The sequence below is a fragment of the Chroicocephalus ridibundus genome, chromosome Z, assembly GCF_963924245.1.
Source record: "Chroicocephalus ridibundus chromosome Z, bChrRid1.1, whole genome shotgun sequence".
In the NCBI taxonomy this organism is placed as follows: Eukaryota; Metazoa; Chordata; class Aves; order Charadriiformes; family Laridae; genus Chroicocephalus; species Chroicocephalus ridibundus.
This window is the reverse complement of record NC_086316.1, coordinates 50,016,639-50,042,264: the sequence shown is the minus strand read 5'-3', so window position 1 is coordinate 50,042,264 and position 25,626 is coordinate 50,016,639. Positions and strand designations below refer to the sequence as shown.

Here is a 25,626-nt window from a genome sequence, read left to right as displayed (position 1 = left end):
CAATGAGTGAGAAATGTTTTGAAATCTGTTTCTTTCTTAGGAAGTAGATGCTTTTATAATATAATTGTTTCATTTATGAACTTGGTATATTAATCTTTTTTCCAACCACTCCTCAGCAAGCCAATGAGCTGGAAAGTGCAAAAGCCTCCAGAGTGGAACTTCAGCAGCAGTGGTAGAACAGTCAGGAAACCAGCAGAGATTCCCAAAAGCATGAGCAAAAAATACTCAGAAAAAATCCCCTTCCATCTTCTTAAACTTCTAGTACACAATTTCTCAAACTTCTCCAGGCATTTGCCCATCAAGCTACATCTGAAAAGACTTGTTCATTGGCCATATTCTAAATGACCCATTTGTCTTACCCAAAGTTTCCCAGTGCCAGAACTGCCTCTCCTAGATGTTTAGATTTTTGTGGAGATGGGCAGCTCTCCGAAGATGCAAATATACACACTCGAGCAGAGGGCTCCAGTAACTGCAGAGGCTGCTAATCTTAGAGGGAGCTGTCTAGTCCCCATCACACACTCCCAGGGCTCCAGCGTCTTCCCGTGCTTTAGCTGGAAAATTCCAGCACGCTGACCTGGCGCTGACTCCTTGCTGTGAAAACACAATGGGATCCATTCTCCTATCATGGACCAGCTATGCACATAAAAACCCTGTTGACTGAAAGGAGAATAGACCCCTTTAGCCTTGGCATGACAAGACTCCTTTGAATGCTTACAGCATTTTTCAGTGAAGTGTGTTGAGGATGGAGAATACTTTCTCCCTTCCCCCTCCTTTGCTCCTTCCCCCTCACAGAAATCCGTATCAGCATACCTAGCACCTATCATCCATATAAGGCTCTCAAAAACCACCTTTGTGATTTTCAGTCAGTTTCCTCTCTCCTTAACTTGGCAGGGACACGCTTTTTATTTTGATGCAACTGGCATTCACTCTTTGGTAGTTCTGCCCACCTGCCCCATCCAAGTCCCCTGTTGCAGAGTGGCTTTGATGAAACTGACAGATGAGGTGCTCTGAGATCATATATTTGATGTTAATAGATATGCCTGATAATTGGGAGACAACACGGGTACAGTCACTCTGAGTCAGAATCTGTAAAAAGCGCAGACAAAAGATGAAATTTCAAACTAGCAATTCAGTGAGACCCTGTAGTTGCCAACAAGTCAAGTGACATCCATCTCAGACATAACTGGCATGATAATAATTCAGGTAATTTCTAATTTTGATATACACTATTGTCTTCCATAACCTTTAGATGTTATATTATTTAGATATTATACCAATAATACTACAGCAAACCAAGCCAACCAGTCATGACAACACCAAAACCAAACAAAAAAATCAACCTGACATGTTCCTCTTCTCTCCAGCACCTTCTTTACTCCAGAAAAACCCAAATAAAGAGGCAGGTTCTGCAGATGAATGAAATTGGACTGACTTAAGGAGAGACAAGTATTACAGATTTGAATTCCTGGACTGGAATTCCCTGATTTTCTAATCCCGGCCTCTGTAAAAGACATTTTATCCGAAGGGCAGAAACAACCATATAATAACTTAAAAAAGCAGATAGAAGTTCCCCTATTGTCTTTAGTCACTTTGGATCCAAGCTCAAAGAAAGTATTAGGTGTAGAAATATTTTTTTTTTAATGGCAGATAGTAACCTCACAAATTTAAATAATATTTGGACAACTCATTTGGATCACTTGTGGTAATGGATCGCTTCTTAGCCAAACAGTGATATATTCATAAGAATAAAGTAGTAATTGTTGGTTTATTCTTTGAATGACTCAGAAACAGCAGGATGGGAGCATATGTTTTATTTTAAATGTGATAGCAACTTGGGTTAAATATCTTGTTTGCTTGGGGTGTTTTGTAATATTGTGTAAAAAAAGTTGTATAAGGTAATCATTTAGTGTTTATTTTATTATGTGTACCTTCTACTCAGAGGGTTGGCATTATTGTTCCTAACAGTGATGGATACAAGCAGATCATGCCCTATGACCTCTACCATCCCCTTCCGCGGTACGTAAAACAGTCAACCAGATGCTAGGATTAACAGATACCTCTCCTTCTTTTTTCTTTTCTATGTATTTCTGCTTGGCTCTCAAACTAAGTTAACAGATGCTGCTTTTCTCTTGCTCTGAACTCCTGCAGATTAACCTAGAGATGTTCAAATGCTAACCTGTTGTTATAAATTATGTTGATGCAGAACTGAAACGATATTCTAGCTGAAGCAGCAATGCAGACTTATTAAGTGTGTGGTCCCTTTCTTTCTCTCTTTCCTTACCCCTCACCCCCACTGCCCCTTTTGACTCACACCTTTCCTTTTCATTCCTTTTACTCATCTCTGAACAGGATAGGTGGCTTTCTAATGAACCATCAGACTTTCTCCCTCTCCCCAGCAGTGCTGCTTCTTGCATGCTTATAAATTGTTAGATTTTGGGTTTAGACAGTATTGGTGTTGTGTTCTGGTCCTGCAAACCCATGCTAATGCCTTCCCCAGGGGCATTAATCCATTGGCTTTTCTAAGAAATCAAAGGTCAGGGGAGGAATAGGATCAAGGCCTGATTTCTATTATTAATTATCTCACAATTAAAATGTCTTTAATGTAAAACTTGAAATTCTTACGGAAATAATCCCATTGGTAATTACCCTTAAAGCCGTGAATAAGACTGGTGCTGATAAAAATGTTTGGTAGTTGAAGGTTCAAAACCTTTTGGTTTTGAAATACTGCCTGGACATGCAATAGTATTGTGCTGTGTTTCCTTCTTCATTAATTTATTGTGTCACGGAGTATGAAATCACAGAAAGAACCCCCTAGGCAACTTGTTAGTCTCATCCTGGTGAGGAAATGACCTCCCTCAGACCATGGTGAGGCCTAATGCAGAGAGCTTTCAGCATCAGTGTGCAAGCGCAGTGCACTCAACGTTCAACAGAGTCTCCATCCAAATCATGGACCCACCCCAAACTGTGAGTGAGATGGCAAGGAGGAGAGCAGGTTGCTTGCCAAGCATTGTGGCTGCCATTTGTGTTGACACACTTTACCAATGGATCTGTGTCACTCGGGTTAGGCTTTTCTCTTCCCAGCTAAGTGCTTATGGTTATGTACACACAGTCTTTATCACCAAATATTCCTGAGATACGCTTATAAAATATATCCCTGTATCTAATTCCTTTTTTCTGGAAAACATTTCTCTCTGTTCTTTATTTAAAAAAACCCACATACGTACCTCCTGACCTCAAAAATTAAACCTCTGTTAGTAAGGCATATAAAAGCTAGAATATTTATACAGGGTTTAACACTCTAATTTAGAATAAAACAGATTTTATTTCAATTATGTACAAAGGGCATGTACATTGACAAAAGACAGAGAAGAATTTTATATCAGAGGATGATTCAGCAGTACTTAACAGTGGAGAGGCTGTATTTAAGGAAAAAGCATCCTGAGCTGCAGCTAGGCAGTGGCTTTTTTTACTGTTGAAGAAAATCCAAAATAAAGGATCAAAATGCCCTGAGGTATTTGGCTTTCAGTAACACTGAAAGCCAAAAAAAAAAAAATCATTCCCTGAAAATGATCAAAAGGCTGAGACTGTTTCTCAAGCTGTTCTGGATTATGGTCTCACCCCATAACAGTCCCTTTACATCCACTCTCCCAGCTGCACTATTCTCCTTTAACCCTCCCCTCCATCGATTGCTCAGGCTGCAATTGCTGGCTGGGACCTCGTCCCCCCTTTTCCCCCTCTGCTTTTTTGCTGCTGCTTCCCCTCTTCTTCCTCACCCCATTCCCACATGTGCTCCTATGAACCCATGAACGGGGCTCAGCTCTTCCTCCTTTGCCCCGAGAGGGAAGACACAGACACATGTCTCTTCTCCAGACCTGAGAGATAGCAGAAGCTGAACAGATCATGAGGCTGGCATGAGACAGGGCCAAGTCAGGGGGTTAAAAATTGTTTTTCATCTGAACCTGCAGAGTTTAGGTAAAAAAAACCCAAAGCAAAACCCCTCAATGAAACCAGAAGGCCCTGGTTGCGTTACCTGTCTGAGACTGGCACCTAATACTAGGGATAGAGGAGAGCAACAAATACTCCAGGAGAAGTGGAGAGCGAATCTGGGAAGGAGTCTTTGCAAGATTTCCCTAGTGCAATCCCTCAACCTTGTGCGCTATCACAAAGAGGGTAAAGTATGGTTCAGCTGTAGTGCTTACTTTTAACGCACCACCAATTCCTTTCACAAATTCCCAGTCAATGTTGCACGCTTTGTACCTCGAAAGGAGCTGTGGCACCTGCTACAAGAGCTGTGCAACAGAGAAATTTCCCCTTCCTGTCTTACACTCATACAAACCCAGAGGACCAAGCTGCTTGCCTAGATTTAAGCTGCTTGGTATTGCTGAGGTTGCCTAAGGCATCCGGAAATTTGCCCCAAAGACTCTAGGGAATTCCCTGGTGCCACATCGCTTTCGTGGCTGGGAAAAGCTGCATCAGGCTGGCTACAGCAGTTTCTGCTCTTCATGAGTTTCAGTTTAAGGCCTCTTCATTTAGATTTGTGAATAATGTGAGAAACCTTAGCTGTGTGCTGGGAGACTTGTTCAGCAGAGCCACAGGTAACACATTTGAACTAAAAACATTGCTAAAGTTATCCTTTTGTGACATATGTTGCTTGTGCTGAGCCCATGATGATGGATAAGGCATCGTGTAAACGTTTCACCACTTCTTAGTGATAAGTCATAGAATTAATCAGTGGCTTTACCATTCATAAACAGCTATTAACTAGCCATTTCACATTGAATTTTATGGCGTTTTCAGCCAGTAGCCAAGTGTGGGTAGTGCTTACATGTACTGGAGATAATGAGAAAAAGACGGGTTGGTATGATGGAAAATCAGAGGGAAAGATAAGCATTTTTCATATTGTTTAATGATCTTGGAGATCCTGTAATTGTTGCTTAATAAAAATAATTCTTTTAGTTTAAGTGGGAGAAAAAAATCCTTGTCTTTCACTTTTTTTCCATCTTATCTGAAAGAGGAAAGAGATGGGTTTTTTTCTGCAAAAAAACAATTTTTTAAGTCAAAAAATGAAAAATTATGACCAAACCAATTGTTTCAAACATTATTTTGAATGTTCTTATCCAAAGCCCATGTGCCTTTTAAAAAAATTAAAGATTTTGTGAAATGTTTATAGGTAGATAGAACATGCAGAATTTTACACCATCAGGCATGCACAGAATTATGCAGGAATAGCCACATTGGATCATGACGGTGGTCCCAGATCCTCTCTGTGACAATGGCTTGAGTGTAAGTGGAAATACCAGACTATTTTAAGTGGACAGACATGTACACATATAAAACAATACGTACATTATTATATATGCATCACTGTAAAAAAAAGGATTATTCTCATAAGTATGCATAGCTTTTCAGAACATATACATTGTTCTACGGATTTGTTATTATGTTCTCAAATAGCACCTGTAGATGCTATTTCTTAGCTCCTCTCACTCCCTCAACTGTAGGGAAACAAGGCCCATGTAGTTTATCCATCAGAGGCCATGTATCCTATCATTATAGTCATGTCTTCCTTTTGGTAATTTCCTCCCATCTTTTTTTTCCTCAAAGCAGTTGTTCCCCTAGAAAGAAACACTGCTGTTTCCTTCTTGCTCCTTTCTTGCTAAAGGAGCATCAGCTTCAGAGCACACTGAGTTTCCAGTGGTTTGTGACAAAGATTCCTCTTAACATAACAAATTGTGAAGATATGATAATCCCATCAATTAAATAAAAGGAATTAAGTTAAAAGTATTTAGAGTTTTTGTGGCAGTAGTCACTGGGTTTGTGGGAGAGAGGAGATTTCATATTACTAAAATGTGACTTGAAGCCATGAGAGTGCTTTGCTGTTATGGCCATTTATGAACAAATATATATGATTAATTTTTACTGATGCTAATCTGAAAAATAAACCCTCCTGCAGATAGCAGTTTATAGATTTGGGTGGGTGCAGGTGGGGGTGGGGGCAGCAGGGGTTCCTTTTCCTGATGCCTCTCTGTTTTGGTTCTTTTTACCTCAGATGGGAAAGTACACCCTGGACTGCCTGTTCCTCATCTTGTGGAGGGGGCATTCAAAGCCGCAGTGTCTCATGTGTGGAAGAAGACATTCAGGGTCATATCAGCCCAGTGGAAGAATGGAAATGCATGTATACTCCAAAGATGCCTGTTGTCCAGCCTTGCAATATATTTGACTGCCCGAAGTGGCTTGCTCAGGAGTGGTCTCCGGTAATCAGCTTAGCTTTGTTGGTTTTGTATTTGCCACAGTAGGAATATATCTTAAATTATAGTTTAGTGAGCTCATGGAAGCAGGAACATGCACTACTTTCATTCCTTATTCCTTATTACCATGACCTTTGTTTTAAATTATGCTATTTGTCTAACTGCAAAGTAAATACTCAGGATTAATGTATTAATAACATTAACGTGATTAAGGAGAATGATGGAAAAATAAATCAGATCTTTATTTTTAATTAGTGACCTTCTACTAATAATAGATTGCGAACATAAATGAAATGTGCGAAACAAAACCAGTAAGCACGTAATGGTATATCTTTATTACAACTTGTCAGCTATAAATTGAATATCAAGAATTGCTGAGAAATTTCCAGAAATACATGGTCATAAATGACTCTGCTCTTTGATGGTTGTAGTTGTCTGTTCCTGACTCACCTTTCCTTCTGTATGAAAGTAAATGTCTTTGAAATGTCATTCTACAAAAGTAAAAAAGTACCTTGATTTTGTACATAAAGACTGAATCTTGAATGTAGTTTCTCACCAGCCCAGTTTCTCAACAAGTAAAATGGGTTTTAGAAGCTAAGCTAGCTCACCCACAGGTGAGGTATTCTTGACTGATTGCAAAGTGTTTGGTGATTTCCAGATGAAAGCTGCTATCCAAGAGCAAAGTAATGTTGGTAGTATCCGTAGCCTTCCCCACTCGTTGCTAGTTTTGATCCTCTCCCATGCAGCCACTTCTGTACAGGGCGGGAAATTGATATTCCTTACCAAAAATAAATGAAAAAACACTTAAGAAAGTGTCTGAGGGAAGAAAGCCCAAATAGTTTCCCATTCTGTTTGGTGCCATGTTCCAAAATAGCTGAGTGTCACCCCTGTTAACCCATAAGCCCCAGTACTTTGTCCAAGCAAACGGAGTGGCTCCAGATGAAACTGACAGGGTGTTGCTGAGCATAGCCAATATGGGATGGATGGCCACAAGCCAAGTAGCCACTGCTGAGAAACTGGCACCGCAAGAGAAATACAGAGGCAAAATGTTCAAAGCAAGTAAATGTGCAAAGCAAAAAAGCAAAAATTTATGTCAATTTTATACTTTATCCATAACTACCAAATATTATGAATGATTTATGTTCAAGGTTGAGGTGTTTCTGCATCATATTTTGCTCTCTGAGGTACACATATTTCTATTGCATATTCCCCTTTTATTTATCACCCCTGTGACATACCACACACAGCTTTTTTTTTTTTTGCTTTATTTTTTTCCCCAGTGCACCGTGACGTGTGGACAAGGACTCAGGTACCGTGTGGTCCTTTGCATTGATCACAGGGGGATGCATACAGGAGGCTGTAGTCCTAAAACAAAGCCACACATAAAAGAAGAGTGCATCGTACCCACTCCCTGCTACAAACCCAAAGGTAATGGGGCAGAAGGATTCTCATAAATTTTCTGAGCTCTTCCATGTTGACCAGTTTTGTTTTTAGTGCTGGTAGCACTGTTTCCACCTGCGCTGAGTTGTGAATTTACACCTTTAATGCCTGCTGCTCCTATTCCAGTCTGCCCGCTAGCAATTGGGAGTGAATGCTGGCCCCTTCCTCTTTCTTAGAAGCTCTGGGGTTTTCACTGTTAATTTGTGATCCAGCAGAATAAAGCAATGCAAATGTAAATTTGATCATAGTCTAAGTAGGTTTGGCCCCACTGATTGTGTCTGGGCTAAATTTGCCCTATTTTTATAAGGAATTAATGATATAAATAATATCTATGGTAGATAAATGTAACCATAATTTTAAAGTGCCTTTTCATAACTTGGAGCTTGAAATCGGTCAGAAGCAAGCATTGTGTATCCCAACATGAGGTTCCTCTCACTAGCAAGGCTGCAAAATTTTGCAGACTGTTAGAGTTGAAGCATTTTATAGCAAGGAGTACTCATGATTTGTATAGAAATGTTTTCTCGACTTGGGCCTCAGACAGAATGATACTGGGATAAATCCCCCATGTTTTTGTTGAGAGAAGGAGAATATATTTCTGCAGCTCTTTGGATGTTCTTATGAGGTGGGAATGTTAAAAAAAGTCTTGGAGGCTGGATTGGATTAATGAGCAGTGGCCAGGTGCAGCAGACACAGGTATTTGACCATTTCCACAGGTATATGAGCGTGCATGAGTTTGTGTGTGTATTCAGCTCTGTTGACACAACCTCTGTGTCTGTATGCTAACTAACTTATGGAAACTTCTGGGCTACAGCAATGCGGGTGAGCTGAATTTTCCTAAACTGGAGACTTAAGCCCCACCATAAGAGGGTATCAATTCCTTTTAAAAAATGAATTGCTATCCTGATACATATGAAGAGCATCCGTGACCTTGTGCTGATCCAAGACGGAACAGTAGAATTTTGAATTTTAATTTCTGCAAGTTCACCCTCCAGGATGAAAAAAAAAGGCCCTGTGACTGTGATAGCACGACTCTGAGCCTCATATGGAGATTCAGTGGATTTGGGCTCAGTCAGTCAGCTGGTTTTATGGGGCTTTATGGGTTGTTTTTATGGGGCTTTATGTGTTTATGGTGTTCAGAGCTCAGGTAAAGCAAGATCCTGTCTGCCTGTAATGCAGTAAAACACAAAAAAATCAGATGTTGCAAACCACCCACAACTGACTTCTGCCTAGGGAACCTGAGAAGGGTGGAAGACCAGCTAGGAAAGCTTTGCTTGCCTGCATCTGTCAAGAAGTCTCTTCCGATGGAACAAAGTAAATTCCTCTTTGCTGGAAGCCCACTCTTGCACAGGAGTGGCATCTCTACCCTGGATAAACTCTTATGCTGCCCTTTGCAGCACATACATGATTAATTTCTCATTGTAGGCAGTTATTTCTTCCTTCCATTTTTTCCCATGGGATGGAAACTCCTACACTAAGTGTACTGTTTTGCTTGCGTTTAATTTGAGTCCTCATCTCAGTTCTGCAACGCTCTTACAGTAGTCCCTCCATAATGCAAGCGGGAATGTTTGAAGTCCCATGTACCTGAAGCTGAATCATGTTCTCAGAAGAGAGTCGAACCAGGTGTTATACAGACGTCTTTTCAAATCGAAAATATTTTATTTATGTGCTGGAAGTTTGTCCTTTTTATTTCACAAATCTAGAGTTAAAAATTTAAACCAGTAGGTATAGTGCTTTCCACTATTGGATGTTTTAGTCTTAGCCTGCTTTTTCCTTCTGGTTCTGGATTAACATAAAGCAGAAAAACAATCTTCCTAGCTGACTGAAGTAGCAAGACAAAAAAGTGGAACTCCCTCTCCTTTTAACACACTGTGCTAAGCAGAAATAGAATGCAAATAGTTCATTTAATTTATTTCATTTTTGTTTATTCAAGCACTGAGGCACTTTATCTTACACCAATAATGGAAAAAAAATTTATATCCCTGGATTAAGTAATGATTTTCAGTTTTAATAGGGAAGGTGTCTTCATCTAATACAATTTTCTGTATAGTATGTGATTTACATGTTTTTAGTGGAACTGCTTTTTAAAAGGAGACAATTTACTTTAACCTCCAAAGGTAAAAATTCCTCCTTAACTTATGTTAGGAGTGCTTTTTATTCATTTTTTTTGTCAAAGCATACTGTACAACATCAACATTTCTAATCCTCTAACTCATTTTACAGTGTAGATGATAATTAACTGCACCTCTAAAAAGAAAAGTTATTTAAAATGTCACATAACAGGCAATGGTACACAAGAGCTTTTGCTTTTTACAAGCACTTGCATCCAAGCAAAAAAAAGCACAGGAGTAAGATCTGGCTTTCCAAAACCCATAAAACAAGCTGCAGAACATATAAATAGAAATATTGCCAACATATTTTGGATAACAAATGCAGTAAAATATAGATTAAACTAAGAGCCGTGCTGGCAAATATTCATCCTTAAATGGCACTAATAAATATGTTAGAGTAAGAGCTTGGCAGGCTGTTTCTGAGAGAGAGGCATACTAACTCTATTACTGTCCCTTTTTTCCTCCATTAGTAACTCGCTCCAAGGAAATTTGCTTGACTAAAGTTGCAGTAGCTGTGAAATCAAGCTGTAAGTTGTTGTTCCTCTGTGATACAACCGACAGATGGGAAATTTGGTGCACGTATGTGAAAGGTTTGCTGTTGTGCACAACAGAGTCACAGAAAATTCCCCACTACTCTGAATGGCATTAATCTGCTTCCGTTGGCGAGTACAAATCCGTACATTTTATAAACCCAAAATACTTAGGTGATTTGTGAGTGGCAAATAGGTCTGGCCCTGGTTCTCCTTAGTGGTCTGAGTCTCATTCCCTTTTATTCGAGCTTTTTTCCCCTGATCCTAGCCCAGAACATTTTGTTGAAATGCAGACATCCTTCTCAAATTATAGTGCCAAATTTGCTCTTGCTTTATACCCCTGTAGAGCTAAAACAGCTCCACCGCCTTCAGCTCAAACACCCCGCTTTGACACCGCATGAAAGCGGAGTTTGGCTCGCCAAGCGGCGTGGCCCTGCGCTCCCCAGAGCAGTTCATTACGCCGTGCGCACATCCTGGAGGGGAAGAAAAGCAGCTCTACTGTTTTCCATCAGAAATGACAGAAAAAGTATCAAGCTCGTTGCTTTGTTTTTTTTTTTAAATCCACATAGCCGATGAACTGATAAAGTTGAAAAGTATAGTGGGGCCATTTTATTATGGTTTCTCTGTTTTTCTGTGGTATCGCTCATCAAATCAGGGTTTTCTTCCTTTTCATAATCTATCAAAAACAAGCTTAATGTGTCTTCTGAAGTTCTAAAATTTAAGGGTAAACACAGGGGTTTTTATACATTTTGCCTTTGCAGTGTCAATAGAGGCCTGTTACGCTTGCAAGACTCTCTCCAAAAATACTTTCCAAAGTCCCTATTTTTACAGCCCAGTTGAATTGTCTGAAAAGTCACTTAATTTGCCTTTCTGGTTTTAAAATGCCATAGCCCTTCTAGCTGCAACAGCAAACTATCTGGCCATATAACCTTCTAAGCGTCATAGTCCAGGTGACGAAGGAGTTTCTTTCTCTCCTGCTCTACTTTCTCTCTCTTTCTTCTTTGTGCTCAGTTTCCATGTGGATGAAAGCACATGTGCATCACCAGTGTGCTTGGAGAGAGAGGGGGGGCTGGCACACCTAGCCGCGTTACTGCATGCTTCCTATTTTCACATGCTTGTGTTTGTTCTGTAGAGAAACTTCCTGTGGAAGCAAAGTTGCCATGGTATAAGCAGGCTCAAGAGCTGGAGGAAGGGGCAGTGGTATCTGAAGAACCATCGTAAGTCTTAAAAATTTGCTTACAAGATGTTCTTGTGATGTGGGGGGTGTGGTGCTGGCGTTGACCTAACATGAACTCTTGAAATTGTATTTGGCTTTCGTTAGAGTGTAAAGGCTAAACCCAACCCTGTGGACATCACTGGGCCTAAGGCTGTGTCACACTTAGGGATGAAGAGACAGAACTCAAATCCAGAAATGCAGACTTAATTTGAATAAATATACACATGTTTTATTTAAGGTCATTTCCAATAATATTATAGTGAGAGTCTGCCTACTTGCGTAGTTATATGTTCCCCACTACCACTGTATCTCTGCAGCTCAACACCTTTATTTATTCTTACAATACCCTTGTGAAGTAAGAGGTAAAATACAGTGAAGATTCCCCCACACCTCTCCCCGCAGGAAGAACGTAGTAGCAGACAATAAAATGAATTAACTTTAGCAGAAAATAAACTAGAAACCTGAGCTCTGTGGTTCGGATTGCCTTATCATCAATTACCTCATCTTTTCAGGGAATTTCCCCTCCCAGCTTTTCTAGACCACTTCATGGTCTTTGCCCAGCCGCCTTTGCAAGAGGGACCTCAGTCAGCACCTTGTGCCCTGTTAGTAGCTCTTCCTCCTGCTGCAGACCCCCTTGGATGGCAGGTTGGCCTACGCACATACGTTGACAGTCCCCGTGCATTGGGGCTGCCTGAAACCATGTAAACTGTACTTTTTCCTCCTAAATACGTAAAATTAACTCATTATGTCCCTCAAATGTGACTTTTTCTTTTATCTTTTCCTACTCGTTTGTCTTCTGTTTCGCGAAAAAAAAAAATACCATTAAGTTAGAAAGAGGTGGAAGGCACAAAATAGTTACAGGTAATGCTGAAGGAAAAAAATATTACAATAAAAAGCCAGAAAAGAACACTTCCACTTAAGGTTGATCCCTGATTTTTTAATATATCAAAAAGAAAATCTAACTGTATGAATCAAACCTGTTATAGCCAGGTTCTTCACAGAATGCTATTGAAAATACAGTTTTCATTGCACGTGCTCCATTTCGTTAATAGCAGGAGCGTAGAAGAAGTTAGAAACATTAAGTGGTTTTAAAAAACCCTCAGAATTTCATTCAGAATTGGGTTTTATTGTCATTTATGGATAATTAATCTTCCTTAGGCCAATAAAATAGCAATGAAAAGGAAGCTGCAGTAAAACGTACTGCAGCTGATGTACCATATAAACCTTTAGCAATGAGGTTGAGAAACTAAAAATACTGTTATGATTATGGTTTGGATATTTTAGTCTGGATCTGTGATAAATGCCTGCTATAACTGTAACCTCTGTACACAGCTTTAATCAGCATCCAGTTCCTTGTGGCTGAGCACGTGGCATTTTTTATTGCAGCTGCAGCTGTGTATTAGACATTGTTCGGTACATAATTGCAGGTTTGGCATGGTTAATTTGAATTGAAGTAATTTGAAACTGAAACACTGAAATAGACCTGGAGACATCTGTAATAACGCCCTCAAAATAAAAATTATTTTAATCCAGCTGCCATAGGTATACATAAATGTATATATATACACACATACATATATACACACATATTTGTACATATATATACAAACGCACATATTCATATGTGTGTATATATATGGATAGCAGCTATTGCATGCAATATAATGAGAAGTTTAACTGTTCCCAGAGTTTCATAGACTTCGTAAATTGATTCATTCAGTGTCAAAGTCTGGAAAATTCAATCTTTCTGGATGTACTCATTTTTCATTTGTAAAGTGCAGTTTATTTTATTGTGTCTTTTCTTGTGGCTATACTAAACCACTTAGCTACATGTAAATAACGCCTGGAAGAATACATTTAAAAAGATGTATTATCAGGAAGTTTATCAAAAGAAATAATACTGATATGTGGTCATATCTGGAACAATTTGTTACACTAAGAAATTTTTTAGATAAATTTTGTAAACATTGTTGACGGTACTGTAGAAAAAGAGTATGGTAATAGATATATGAGTATATGCAGCTTTAAATATTAACACCATCGATATGGAGAGAATAGGCATAACCTGCAGGGAACGATGAAGAGTCTTTTGTTTATCATGATACGTATTTTGATAAAATATTCTGGAAAACCTTATGGGTATATTACCTGTGATACTAAAACAGACCTTGGGAGATACAAAGGGAAAGTAGTTTATGAAAGTTGAAATGTTTTAAGTGCAGCCCAAAACTTTACAGTTTCACTGCTCTGCTGCAATAAAGGCCCTGTTCTGCAAAGACATCCTAATCTTCTTACTCCATCTCATGCAACACTTCAGTGATAGCGATAGGATACTAACATACCAATACAGAAGGGCACAGTCCAGACTAGGTTCATTCTGCCGTGGGGTGACATTTTGTACGTTTTTTTTCTCCTTGCAAAGCACAACTCTGGGAGCATGTATAAGTCTGAATTTATTTTAGGCTGATGATAAAACAACATGGCATTAAATGAAATTCAAGTATAGATTGTTATATGTGTTGACTAACAGCTGAAATAAAGGACAAAAAGTCAAGGTCTTTATGCAGACTACCCCAGAGCTTGGAGATATCTGTGCCTTGTGTTTAGTTTGGAAGGATTTTTAGTGATAAGGCACGAGGCAGAAAGACCAAATAAAAACTTAGAAAACTTGCGCTGAAAGGGCCATCCCTGTCTGTAAACTGTTAACAGCCATCTGCATATTGTTCCAGAATATCTAATCTCTTGACAGCGACTTTGAGCAGTGAACTTCCACAAAAATTGGTTTTGGTGCCTCACTATTAATAGTGTTTTGCATTAATGTCTACCTTCAAACACATATTCATTTTAGGTCCTGGTTATTAGATTGAAAAACTGTATGGAATGACATAAAAAAGGAGTGAAAACATTCAGAACTCACCAAGATACAATCAACAATCAAATCTGATGCCAGTTTTATAGCATCACTTGTCCTCCTTCAGCTGTGTAGGGTTTTCAAGTACACCAGCTAGTTGAAAAGCAAGGTGTATGACACCTTTTGGGCTGTGTTTCTGCAGTCATGCAGAGACACAATGTAATACTCCATTACCCACCATGCTGACCGATGTCAGGCTATCACCCACGTGTTTTGACTGATGAATGCTAATTTGAGGGTCGGAAAGGTAGAGAGTTTTTAGATGTTGGATCAAGCACTGGCTGGTGTAAGACTGTGTGATGTGGCCAGCTATTTTGCTGACTGTGAATTTAAGTAACTAGAACATGACCATCAATTTCTTACTGTCTTGTGCCTAAACGTGTTGCAGTGTGTTACTTTGCTGTAAACATTTTCAGAAAACATACCAGAGGTTGTAAAAAACAATTCTGATTGCTTGCTTCCCCTCTTCTGAGGAAACCATTTTTCTTTTATCTGATTCAGTAGAGCAGAGCTGGCTGAGTAGGGTTTGAGGGTGGGAGTTGAGTTGGGCAGCCAGGATGGGCTTACCTTGAGACCCCACTTGTCCGCTCAGCGGGGAGGGAACAATGGGCAGAGGAGAGGCAGCGTGGAGGGGAAGGGGAGTGTTTGTAGAGCAGGAGGAAGAGCAGGAGGCCTCCAGCGTCATGCTAAACCAGGTGCTGAAAAGGTGTCATTTTAAATGAGAGTTTTTAAATGTTGGATCAAGCACTGGCTGGTGTAAGACACCATGTGATGTGGCCAGCTATTTTGTGACTGTGAATTTAAGTAACTAGAACATGTTTTGTGTTCATGAGCGTGTTTGCTTGAAGTTGGAGTAATAGAAGTTTCTTCAGACAAGCTATGCTTATGTGATTTTCCTAGTCACTCTGTATTGGTGCAATAATTACCAGTTTCATGACTGCACTTGGGCAGACGTCAGATGCATACTGTGAGTATAAACTTACATTTTTTTTTAACACTGACCTTCCACCTGTAATTTTTGATCATTCTCTTAACGTGCTGCTAGAGCAACAGATGCCTCATTTTTATTCCATCTGTGTGTAGTGCCTTCCATTATTTATTTCCTCAGGAATTTCTAAAGGAAGCAAGTCTTACAGTTTAATTTTGTCTGTATATGTCTATCTGTCAGTTGCCTTCCTCTTCTCTCAGCAATGTCTGAATTTATTCCTATTAACTGAATTTGACAGAGGTATAAAGTTGTCACAAAGAATTTTACCCCTCTGTCAAATTTGGTTGATATTTACCAGGAAATTCAGTGCTAGTACTTTCCATATGTTTCGCTGAACTACAGGACTAGGTAGAAAACTGACACCCTACAGTTCCCCAGTGGAAGGAAAGGTTTCTAAAGGAGTTTGGTCCTTAAGAGATACCAGAGAACCCACTTGGGCACTCAGCCTTCAAATACAGATCCATGTTAAATCGGTCTTCATCAGTTCCGCTGCTCAAAGTATAAATCATAACCAGCCACTCGAAGGCTAGAGAGGTTAGTTATGTTTGTGTTGTCTGACCTGCTGCACCCCTAGATTGGGTCAATTAAATATTAATTGCTGACAGAACTACCTTGAAATACTCTAGATTGGTAAGAAGGTATTACAGTCTTTGTTATGATAAAGGTTTAAGGTGAGAATTCCCTGCTGTCCTGTGTTGTCATACTTATTGTTCTCCTGTTGCTGTCCATCTCTGAAGTGACCATTCACCAGGCCTGAGAAATATGTTATCTGAGGGAGAAGCCGCGGTATCTTTCTGTCTGACCTCTTTCATTGGAGCTCATTACACCAGCACAGCATGACAGCCGGAGTCAGAAAGAGCAGTAGTCATGATTAAAAAAGCATGGGTTTTTCTATGTATAATGAGATTGGTTTTATGGGTGGTGGAGGGGTTGTTTAAAAGATTTCTGTCTCTAATTCTTGAAAAATGCTTTTGTATGTTAACACCGTACCCAGCTTTTAACATACTGCCATAAATAACCCTGGTGCTAGCCATAAAAAGAAGGGCCGGGTGTGGGGGGGAAAAGGGCAAACAATAATATCTGGATGCCAGATGGCACCATCGTAGTGATGGGGGCCACTTCAGTAAAAAACAAAAGGAAATTCCTGACATGCATCAGTGGAGGGGACAAAGCCCTCAGGGAACTGGATATGGACAGAGAGGCCAGTGTGGCAGAGTCACCCAATATCCCCTTCTTACTTTTCAGTAGGTATTTATATTTCCAAAGACACGTAAGCTATTTTATTTGGGTTTTCCTTGTTAAATAGTTTCCATCATGATGTTTGTACCTGTTTCACGGGTTAATAAGTAATTTTAAAACTTCCTACAAATGTTTTATTTTAAAAATAAAGCATGTTATGGTTATTGGATTGCCAAAAGAAGTAGTGAGGACATACACACACAGACTGTTGCTTGTCCACTTCAGCGTCACACAGTGAAGAAGAAGAAGGAAGTTTAGGGAAACTTCTCCATGTTAAGATATAATGGCAAAAAAATTAACCTGTGTATGTGGTTGGTCCTAGGGAAGATCAGAAATGCAGCAGCCTAATATTAGGTAATGATTTCTATTTATTCAAGGAGCCCCTTTAGACAGTCACCACTACTTAGGATTTACGTTAATATCTGTACAGGGCAGAAGCAGTATTCTTTCCCTGGGAAGAAAAGCAGTGCCGAATTTATGGAGAACACCAACAGCATGGAATGATTTCACTCAAAGCTGAAGCGAAAGATCATCTTCAAACCAAACTGAAGACAAACTGTAGAGGGACAGATTGTAACCACTCAGATTGGTATTGGACATACACAGATGGCCCTAGTGCCATTACTCTTACAGATGGAGCCCTGAGATTTTACTGATGAATAGTCATGACCTCTGTGTCACTTCTCTGAACAACAGCACCAGCAGCTACCCAGTGCCACATGTGAGCATCCTGTGCTGTTATCCACACGTTAAAACCTATAGAAAGGTGGCCTCTCCTGGAATGGATTAAAAAAAAAAAGCATTAAGCAATAGAAATCAAGGGCAATATGTAATTAATCATCAGTGAAGAAAATAAGACATTTTTCTCCATAGCTCAAAGGACATCAGTCTTTATACACACTTTTATTTTTTGCTTCGTAACACACATTGTAGAAACCCAAGTCCTAGACAGAAGAGGCTGTGGCTATGTAGATAGGTGTCTGGAGATCTTCACAAAACTGGGCAGAGCTCTCCAGGGGACTCACCCTGAACTCACTATGACCTGCTGCAGAAGGTCTCCCATTACTGAGCATTGTCTCTGTCTTTGTGTTTGTCTTCTTCTGACTTTCCCAGTTACGTATATGTTGCTATACAGAGGGGAATATACACCAGTCCTTAGCTGTGCCCAGAGTTTGAAGGAAAAAATATTATTATCTCAAGACTAAGTACTGCCATTGTCATAACTGTTCTCAACTTAAATTTTGACATCACTTTTGCTACCTTTATATGCAAGTGATCAAGTGATCATTGTGTATCACATTTTAGTCTACAAAAGCTGGATTTTTAAATACATTTCCTATATATAACTTAGAGAGGAAGTTTTTTTTTTAAAAAAAAAACACTAGACACGCTGTTGTCTGAAAGGGGCTTTTTCATCTATGAATGTGAATAATAATCTACAAATGCAAACAGTCCTTGCAAAATTGAGCTGGGCAAGTGATATCTACCCAGTGTTCACGTGTGGATGAAATTCTGTGGACGACTGCAATTCATTTGTACTTGCAGGTCCATTGGATGTGTAGCCTGAAGGCTGGACTGCTGTGCAGCATTTCACAGTTTGACCAATATTTTGTATTAAGTGCTTTACGTACAAACGTGGAAAGTTGGCTTTGCTGTCAGATTTAAATTTCCTTAAAATATATTTTCAGTGATTGTAGTGCACTGCAAAAGCAATGAGCCAAAACCAGCTCAGTACCGCACCTGAACTACCCCTCCAGAAGTCCATACATTATGGATATATACCTGCATACATTATGCAGCCCAGTGTAGGCTAATGTGCATATGAAAAATGGTGCAACAATAGTCCCTTCAGCTGAACACAGTCTTGTGCAAATTGTGAAATCTCAACAGCTAACAAAAGCCACTGAATAATACAATGCCTCTTTTAAATCCAGAACTCACTATTTTGCAAGGGTGTTTGTATAATGGGAAAAGGTTGCTGGTCCATCACCGTAGAAGTGCCCACAGGTCAAGGAAACAAGTATAGGCATTTCTGTACAAGCACCACCCATTTTTAAACCCTGGTTTTCTTTGGAGAGTTTTCCATCTTTCATTCCAGCCCTTTTCCTTTTCCAGCTTGAGAGCACTGCTGCCACGGAGATGTCCAGGGGGGGTGACAGGCGCAGGGACCCTTCAGCCATCCCACAGCTCAGTGCTGTATTAGAGTCAGTGCTCCAGCAGTTGAATAGAAGTAGGCACAGTTAAGTCAGTCATAACAAAGCAAAGTCATGATTTTCCCTCCTTAGAGCTTTCACTTCTCCACCTAGTAGTGATCTCTCTTAAACAGGAGCAAAGGACTCCTTTTTAAACTATTTATCAGAGCTCTCAGAACACAGTTATTACTGTATTTTTCCTTTGGGAAAGAATCATTGCGATGTCTGCTGTGCAGAGGACTAAAAGAAGAGGATCTTTGATGCAATGGCAACATGCTAATCTGACAAGTGTGCTAAGAGGTATGAAATACTCAATATAATCTCTTTGAGGCAAGAGGCACCTGCTGGTTTTTTTCACTTGTACATCTATTAGCAGAATTACGTCCTGGCTGACAGCTACTACTGCCACATTACTAGAACTAGCTATTGCCTTTGTCTTATTTGTTCAGGTTTTATTGTAGGGACCATTAATACAGTGGGATTTAATTAAACCACGTGCAATGACAACTGAAACACCTCCATCATTTCCTGTTATCTTAAAAAACGTGCTTTTCAGTAAATCTATTCCACTAGTTCCATTTTCAAAGATGACTCGTGTTGGCATACAGAAAAGCACAATGCTGTGCAGTGGAAGATACACTACATGTAGAGCAAACAACTTGAAACCCATGAAACTGACTGCTTATTATCCACATACTTTTTGTGTTTTGTGCTCACCATTTGGCAACATTTATCATTAATGACTGCACAAAGATATTTGAAAGCCTTTGTAATTTCCTGGTTTCAGGATGATGGAAAATTCAGAACCATTGTATATTTATATTATACATTCACATTACAGAAATGTTCAGTATCTAATGACAAGTCCTATATGGAGATTTTGTTTGTGGGGTTTTCTTGGTTTTTCCCCCCTTTTTGCTGCTTTCAACTCTTTTGATTCTACCAATTCCCTCTTTAGCAGCCAACAGTTATATTAGAATTAAATTATACTTCCAAATTTATCACTTAAAATGTAGAAACTGGGCCTAGAAAGCTGAATAAAATATAATTTCCTGAAGGTATTCCAGTGTTTTCATTATGAGTTGCTGACTAGGGTAAAATAATATAATATGTGGCATTTATAGATCAAGCTTCATTTCCAAAAGGATCCATTCTTCTTTAATAATGTTCTTACATCCCTTTTTTGTCCTCTTTCTTTTATTCCTGTGTTCGTATGTGTGATATACATCATGTGCAAATATTCTGATTATAGGAAGTATCTGTTTTTCTAAATAAGTAATTTTAATACCTGGCAAAAGACCATCCCTTTTAGTTTTGAATACAGTGGCTCTTCAAGAAAGCAAAGTTACACAACAATTCACAATGTTTAAAAAAAGCTTCTGATGAAGACCAGTGCCTTTTTTTTGTAACCTGATTAGGATTTCTGCCTCTTAGTTTCTCAGGTTAAGAAGTTACACATTTAAACTAAACAGAATATCTAAGTCACAGTAGCCAACATGGACTGTTTATTCTGGGACAGGAGATTTTCCACGACAAAATAGTATTACAGCAGTTGCACAGTCTTAGAGAAAACAAGATGAGTGGCCCACCTATACTATTAAAGACTATAATCCTTTCAAAATGAAGGATATAATCTTTGAAACAAGACCGATCTTTTAAGATAAAGTGTCTGAGTAGGGAAATAGAATCACTTTACATCATTAGTTTCTCAAAGGCTTTGCTTCAGAAAGAAATGTTGTGGTCTTTGTAGCAGCATTATAAACAGTTTCAAATGTTCCAATAGTATATACAGTCTGTTTCTTTCCTTTCTATTTCTTCCTGCGTATAGTGCTAGGAGTGGATATCAAGTTTATAACAAGATGTTATAAATACCCACAAAAACTGTGTAAAGCTATGCACACTCTCTACTCTAGGAGATTATGCTGTTCCACTCAGGGATCCTTGTACGTACACGCTGGGGAGGCACCATGTTCCTTTCTTGGGTTTGGATTCTTTTTTTAATCCCAGAGAGAAAAGAAAATCCTTTCGGCAATTACAGAAGGGCAGTGGGTGAAAAAGAGAAGTGCGTAAAAATACTTTCAGAGATGCTGATCACAAAACTAAATTTCGTTTTTCTTCCTATCAGACTGTTCATGGTATTCTCAAGGTGAGAAATTAGTTTCTGTTGGCCACTAGTAGCCCTAAACCATAAAAGAGACAGATGTTTGTATTGCCTTCGGCCCTGGGCAAAGCTGTCCGAGTCTGGTGTGGCTGATCTAAATGAATAGCAAAGGCAGAGAAATACTGACAGTGACAGCCATGTTTTAATCAAAAATTAATCCCATAGGTTCTATGATGCTAATGCATATAGGTGCTGAAAGACCTACATTTCTGTCAGGCAGTTGACCCTATGACAAAAAGCTTTTGGTTCATTAGATTAGCACTCAAAAATATTAGTAAAAAAAAACTTGCTGAGTTTGAAGGACCTGACAGATCCCAAACACTTACTGTTAATGGGAGAGCGTCATCAATAGGGATTGTTCTTGTGAGGTTCTTAAGGGATCAATGCCAGATCCAACTACTCACTCTTCTGTTCCAGCCCTTGAAGTATATCTACAACCACTGTCTTGCCTGTGGCAGAAAATTTGGTAGAATGGCCAATAGAGAAGATAAGACAGTCACACAAAGCTATCTGAATCATCCTGTAACCTGGATGCATTACTGCAGTGCTTTAATACCACCAACACCAGATATCTAAGCATAAGTAATGCAGGTCATGGAATACTCTGGAACCATTGTTTCCAGAAAGGTTTAGGAATAAGCATAAATCAACATGAGCTCAGCAAAACAAGGTGTGTTACATTTAAACAAGGTGGTAATGATGTAATATGGAGTTGAATGTGACCCTTTTGCTTGATGTTACTTTGAGTAAAACGTTAAGCCAATTTCCAGCACTGACTTTTTTAAAGGTGTTGAAAAAGTGGTGACAACACAGAAAAACTGAGAAATTATTCCATTGTTGAGGAAAACAAAACAAAATTTTAATTCAGTCTGTTTTTCTCATTGTATTGATGGCTGCAAGGTGCTTTTATTAAAGTATATATGGACTTTCAGAGGCAAAAATTTGGACCATGTTAGGGTTCCTAATCAGAGAGACAAAAGCAACAGAGAAAGCCACAACAGAAATGGAACACTGATTTTTAATGAGAAGGAAAATTAACTGGGGGGGTGGGGGATAGGCAGCTAAAGAAATGATGGGTTCTTTATCTTTTTTATGCTTTCAAATTAAGGCTTAGAAATGGTTAGTGCAATACAGAAAAAATGGTTGAAGTCATTTTCCCTGTAATACTGCAACTAGCTGATAACAGCAGCCTGTTCAATACTCACTGGTGACGTAATTGTGAATATCAACTAAGGAAAAGGTCATCTGGGTTGAATACTGGCAAAAAGTAGCTAGCAGAATCAGGAGGCACATTGGGGGATTGCAGGATGCCTTGCAACGTTTTAGGATCGGGGCAGGTGCTGTAAGCATGCATCTTTCTTCCTGGATGTAAGGAGGCACTCCACATGAGTACTTAAGAGCCCTTCCAGTGTTGCCCTTGAGTTGTCAACAATATGTCATGGCTTTTATGTGTATTTCATAATAGCCCTATGATGAGGTGGAGCATTTGTTTCTCATTAAACACAATTTGGTCTGGACAGGACTATACTGCTTTTGTTTGCCTGTCTATTTGTGGACATAACTTGCTTTGCTTTCTCCTTCTCACAGGTTTATTCCTGAGGCTTGGTCCACCTGTAGTGTCACCTGTGGAGTGGGCAGCCAGGTGCGGCTTGTGAAATGCCAAGTGCTCCTCTCTTTCTCTCAGTCTGTGGCTGACTTGCCCATCGATGAATGTGAAGGTCCCAAACCTGTGTCTCAGAGAGCCTGTTACAGCGGTCCCTGCAGCGGGGAGGCAACCGAATATACCCCAGAGGAAACTGAGCTGCTGTATGGCAGCTTGCAGGAGTTTGATGAGCTCTATGACTGGGAATACGAGGGCTTTACGCAGTGTTCAGAGTCCTGTGGAGGAGGTGAGCACAAAACGTTTCTGTGCTGTGTTTGCTTTCCCTCTTCCAGTGCACGCTGTGCAGTTAACACCCATGGACGTGCTGCTTTGCTACAGCTATTTAGAATCATACAATCATTTAGGTTGGAAAAGACCTTTACGATCGTCGAGTCCAACCATCACATCATCGAATCCAAATGTATTTGAAAAGGCATGGATGAAAACTGTGGAAAAAAAACATGTGCACAACATATTTTAGCCCAGGACTTTCAGACTCCATGCTCAGGCTGTCACCAGGAGTGGTCAATGTATCGCATATTTCTGTTTCCTTGTATCAGCTGATCACGCAAAAGGCACTCAGGCAAAAAAGATGAATCTTACAGTCGTCTGGTGACACAAGCTAAGAATCGTGTCATTTTTAGTTTTTATTTTGATTTGTTGTGTTCAAGTATAAACGTGTGGAAGTTAATTGTCCTCCCATAGCAGATGCATTAAATTATTGATATTCTAAGGGCTCAGCTGGTTCCCTGACTCCTGTCACTAAGTGACATTATCTCTGATCCCAGTGTGAAAGAAAACATATGGTAAAAAAGCACTAATGGTGTGATTGTCTGAAGCTACCAGGCTTGGCACTTGGAGTGTTTCAAAGTTAATCAAGGTCTCAGGTTCCACATGTGTGCTATTAATGCACAGGTCTCTGATAACCTTTTTTTCCCCATAGAATCATCATTTTGTCTAGCTAGTTCTGAGAAGTATGTCCACTCTGGTATATTTTAAATGGAACCTAGACTTCTCTTGCTGCTGTCTTTTTACATGACAATTTTCAGGCTATTTAAAAAAGGATTACTGTAGATAGATAGATAGATACTGTAGAATTGGAAGCCACTCAGTGCTTTATGAATGGTTAATAGCGTGATCTGTACAGATTCAGCAGTAATGAGTTACAAACTTAAAAAAACACAATAGAAAGTAATGCAAAGGTCTTCTATGCTTACTTTTTATTGTTGACAGTAGTCAGTGTTTAGAGCAGTTCATAGAGAACTGTCAGTCCATTGCCACTATTGTTTTGTTTCCTACATAAAAAATGTGACACCGGTGTATGCTAAGTGGTGACAAACACTGACTTTACAGGAGTAACATATTGAGGCTACTAGCGAGCAGTAACCAATTGTCTCACTTAGACTGTGAATACTGAAACCTGAATAGCTTCTAGAAATACCCTCTTGAAAAGAGGGTCATTTCTTTGAAATAGTGACTATGTGTGTATTTTTCAAACATAACTCACAGAGACTGATATGACAGAGACATTTAGCTTTATAAATTTAATCTCTTTCAATTGTCAGCAAAAATTGTTAGCCAAGGTTTCTTTTTGTCTGACGTCAGCTCTGAATTTTCCAGATTAGCAGATGCGAAGTCAGATATTTTTGTAGCCATAGGTGCAAGACTGGTCAAACTAATTTTATTGTTTTTGGAGTCTCAAGAGAAGAAATTGGATAGATGCAGAAGTAACCTTTCACCTCCCAGAAGTAGCAACCAGAAGGAATTAGTTAGTCATTTAGTCTGCTGTTAGTGGCTGCATTTCCCAGAGCTGTCATCAAATATCGTGTAACAATTATTCTATTCTGGTAGATATAAACACAGAAAACCTCATTTGATGGTATTTTGAAAGTGAACTTAAACTGCCTAGATTCACATCCCACCCTTATACCCTTTTATAATGTGATTTCCTATTGAGAACTGATTTCTTTTTTTCAGGGAAAGCAATTTTAAAGCAGACAGCTTTTTGTTCTGGTAATATTGTGCAGCAAATAATGTTTAGAATTCAGTTACTTATCAAATAAACTTCCTGAACTTCATATACTTTTTTTAATTATCTCTGTACTGTGGAACTTCTGATGGATAATCAAAGGTCTTTATATTCTCTAAATGTTGAATAATCCAACCTTGATTTAAAGGTTATAACCATTTGCTGCACTGACTTATCAAAAACAGAGGGACAGATGTTATCAGTATGCTGAGATACACTCAGCATGAGATTCAAGGAGAAGCTGAAGAAAGTGATTCTGAGCACATTTGTTTGCTGCTGGAGCCAGACAGATTTTTTACTTTTTTTTTCAGTTGCTGGCACAAACTATGAGAGCCAGAAACTTCTGCCAATACATAGTCTAGCAACCACAGACTGGTTGAATTCAGGCAGGAGCCTTTTTCTTCAGTACAGACACTGTCCAGCAAGATTACTGGTCCTACCGGTATCATTAAAAGTTAAAATGGTGTAAGAATCTCTGAAAGGAAATTATAATGAGTGGAGTAGAATGCTGGTAGGATAGACTAAAATTATTGAAAATACAATCAGAGATGACTTAGGTGACAGGACAGTGCATGGGCAACCAACGCACTGGGAGGTTTGGGGCAGGTTGAATACTGAAAAGTGAAGAGCAGTAGTATCAGAGCTTGGCTATATGAATTTAATAAAACAAAACCATCGGTCTGATAAACGGAGAAAAGGCTGAATTCAGAGCCCCACAGGCAGTCGTTTTTGGATAGCCTGCACTGAAACAGACAATGCAGAAGTGTTAAGGTAATTGATAATCATTGGTCAAGAGCTCTTTAGTAACACACTTCAGAGAGGAGAAATTGAAGCTATGGAAGTACACTCAATTTACAAAATTTTGGTCTGAAAATAAAAATATCCAGCATGTACAGATGGTGTGTGAGCTGGATCTCAGGCA

At 39.3% G+C, this 25,626-nt stretch overlaps 1 protein-coding gene across 3 annotated transcripts in view; it reads left to right on the top strand.

Annotated features, from left to right (window-relative positions):
- Positions 1 to 25,626, top strand: part of ADAMTSL1 (ADAMTS like 1) — a 470,149-nt gene that overhangs the window by 366,794 nt on the left and 77,729 nt on the right. For all 3 annotated transcript variants that reach the window (XM_063321445.1, XM_063321444.1, XM_063321446.1), the window contains 5 exons: positions 1,966 to 2,016; positions 6,050 to 6,254; positions 7,529 to 7,676; positions 11,459 to 11,543; positions 22,621 to 22,922. In XM_063321445.1, the coding sequence (XP_063177515.1) occupies positions 1,966 to 2,016; positions 6,050 to 6,254; positions 7,529 to 7,676; positions 11,459 to 11,543; positions 22,621 to 22,922 (791 nt within the window). The remainder of the gene's footprint in view (positions 1 to 1,965; positions 2,017 to 6,049; positions 6,255 to 7,528; positions 7,677 to 11,458; positions 11,544 to 22,620; positions 22,923 to 25,626) is intronic.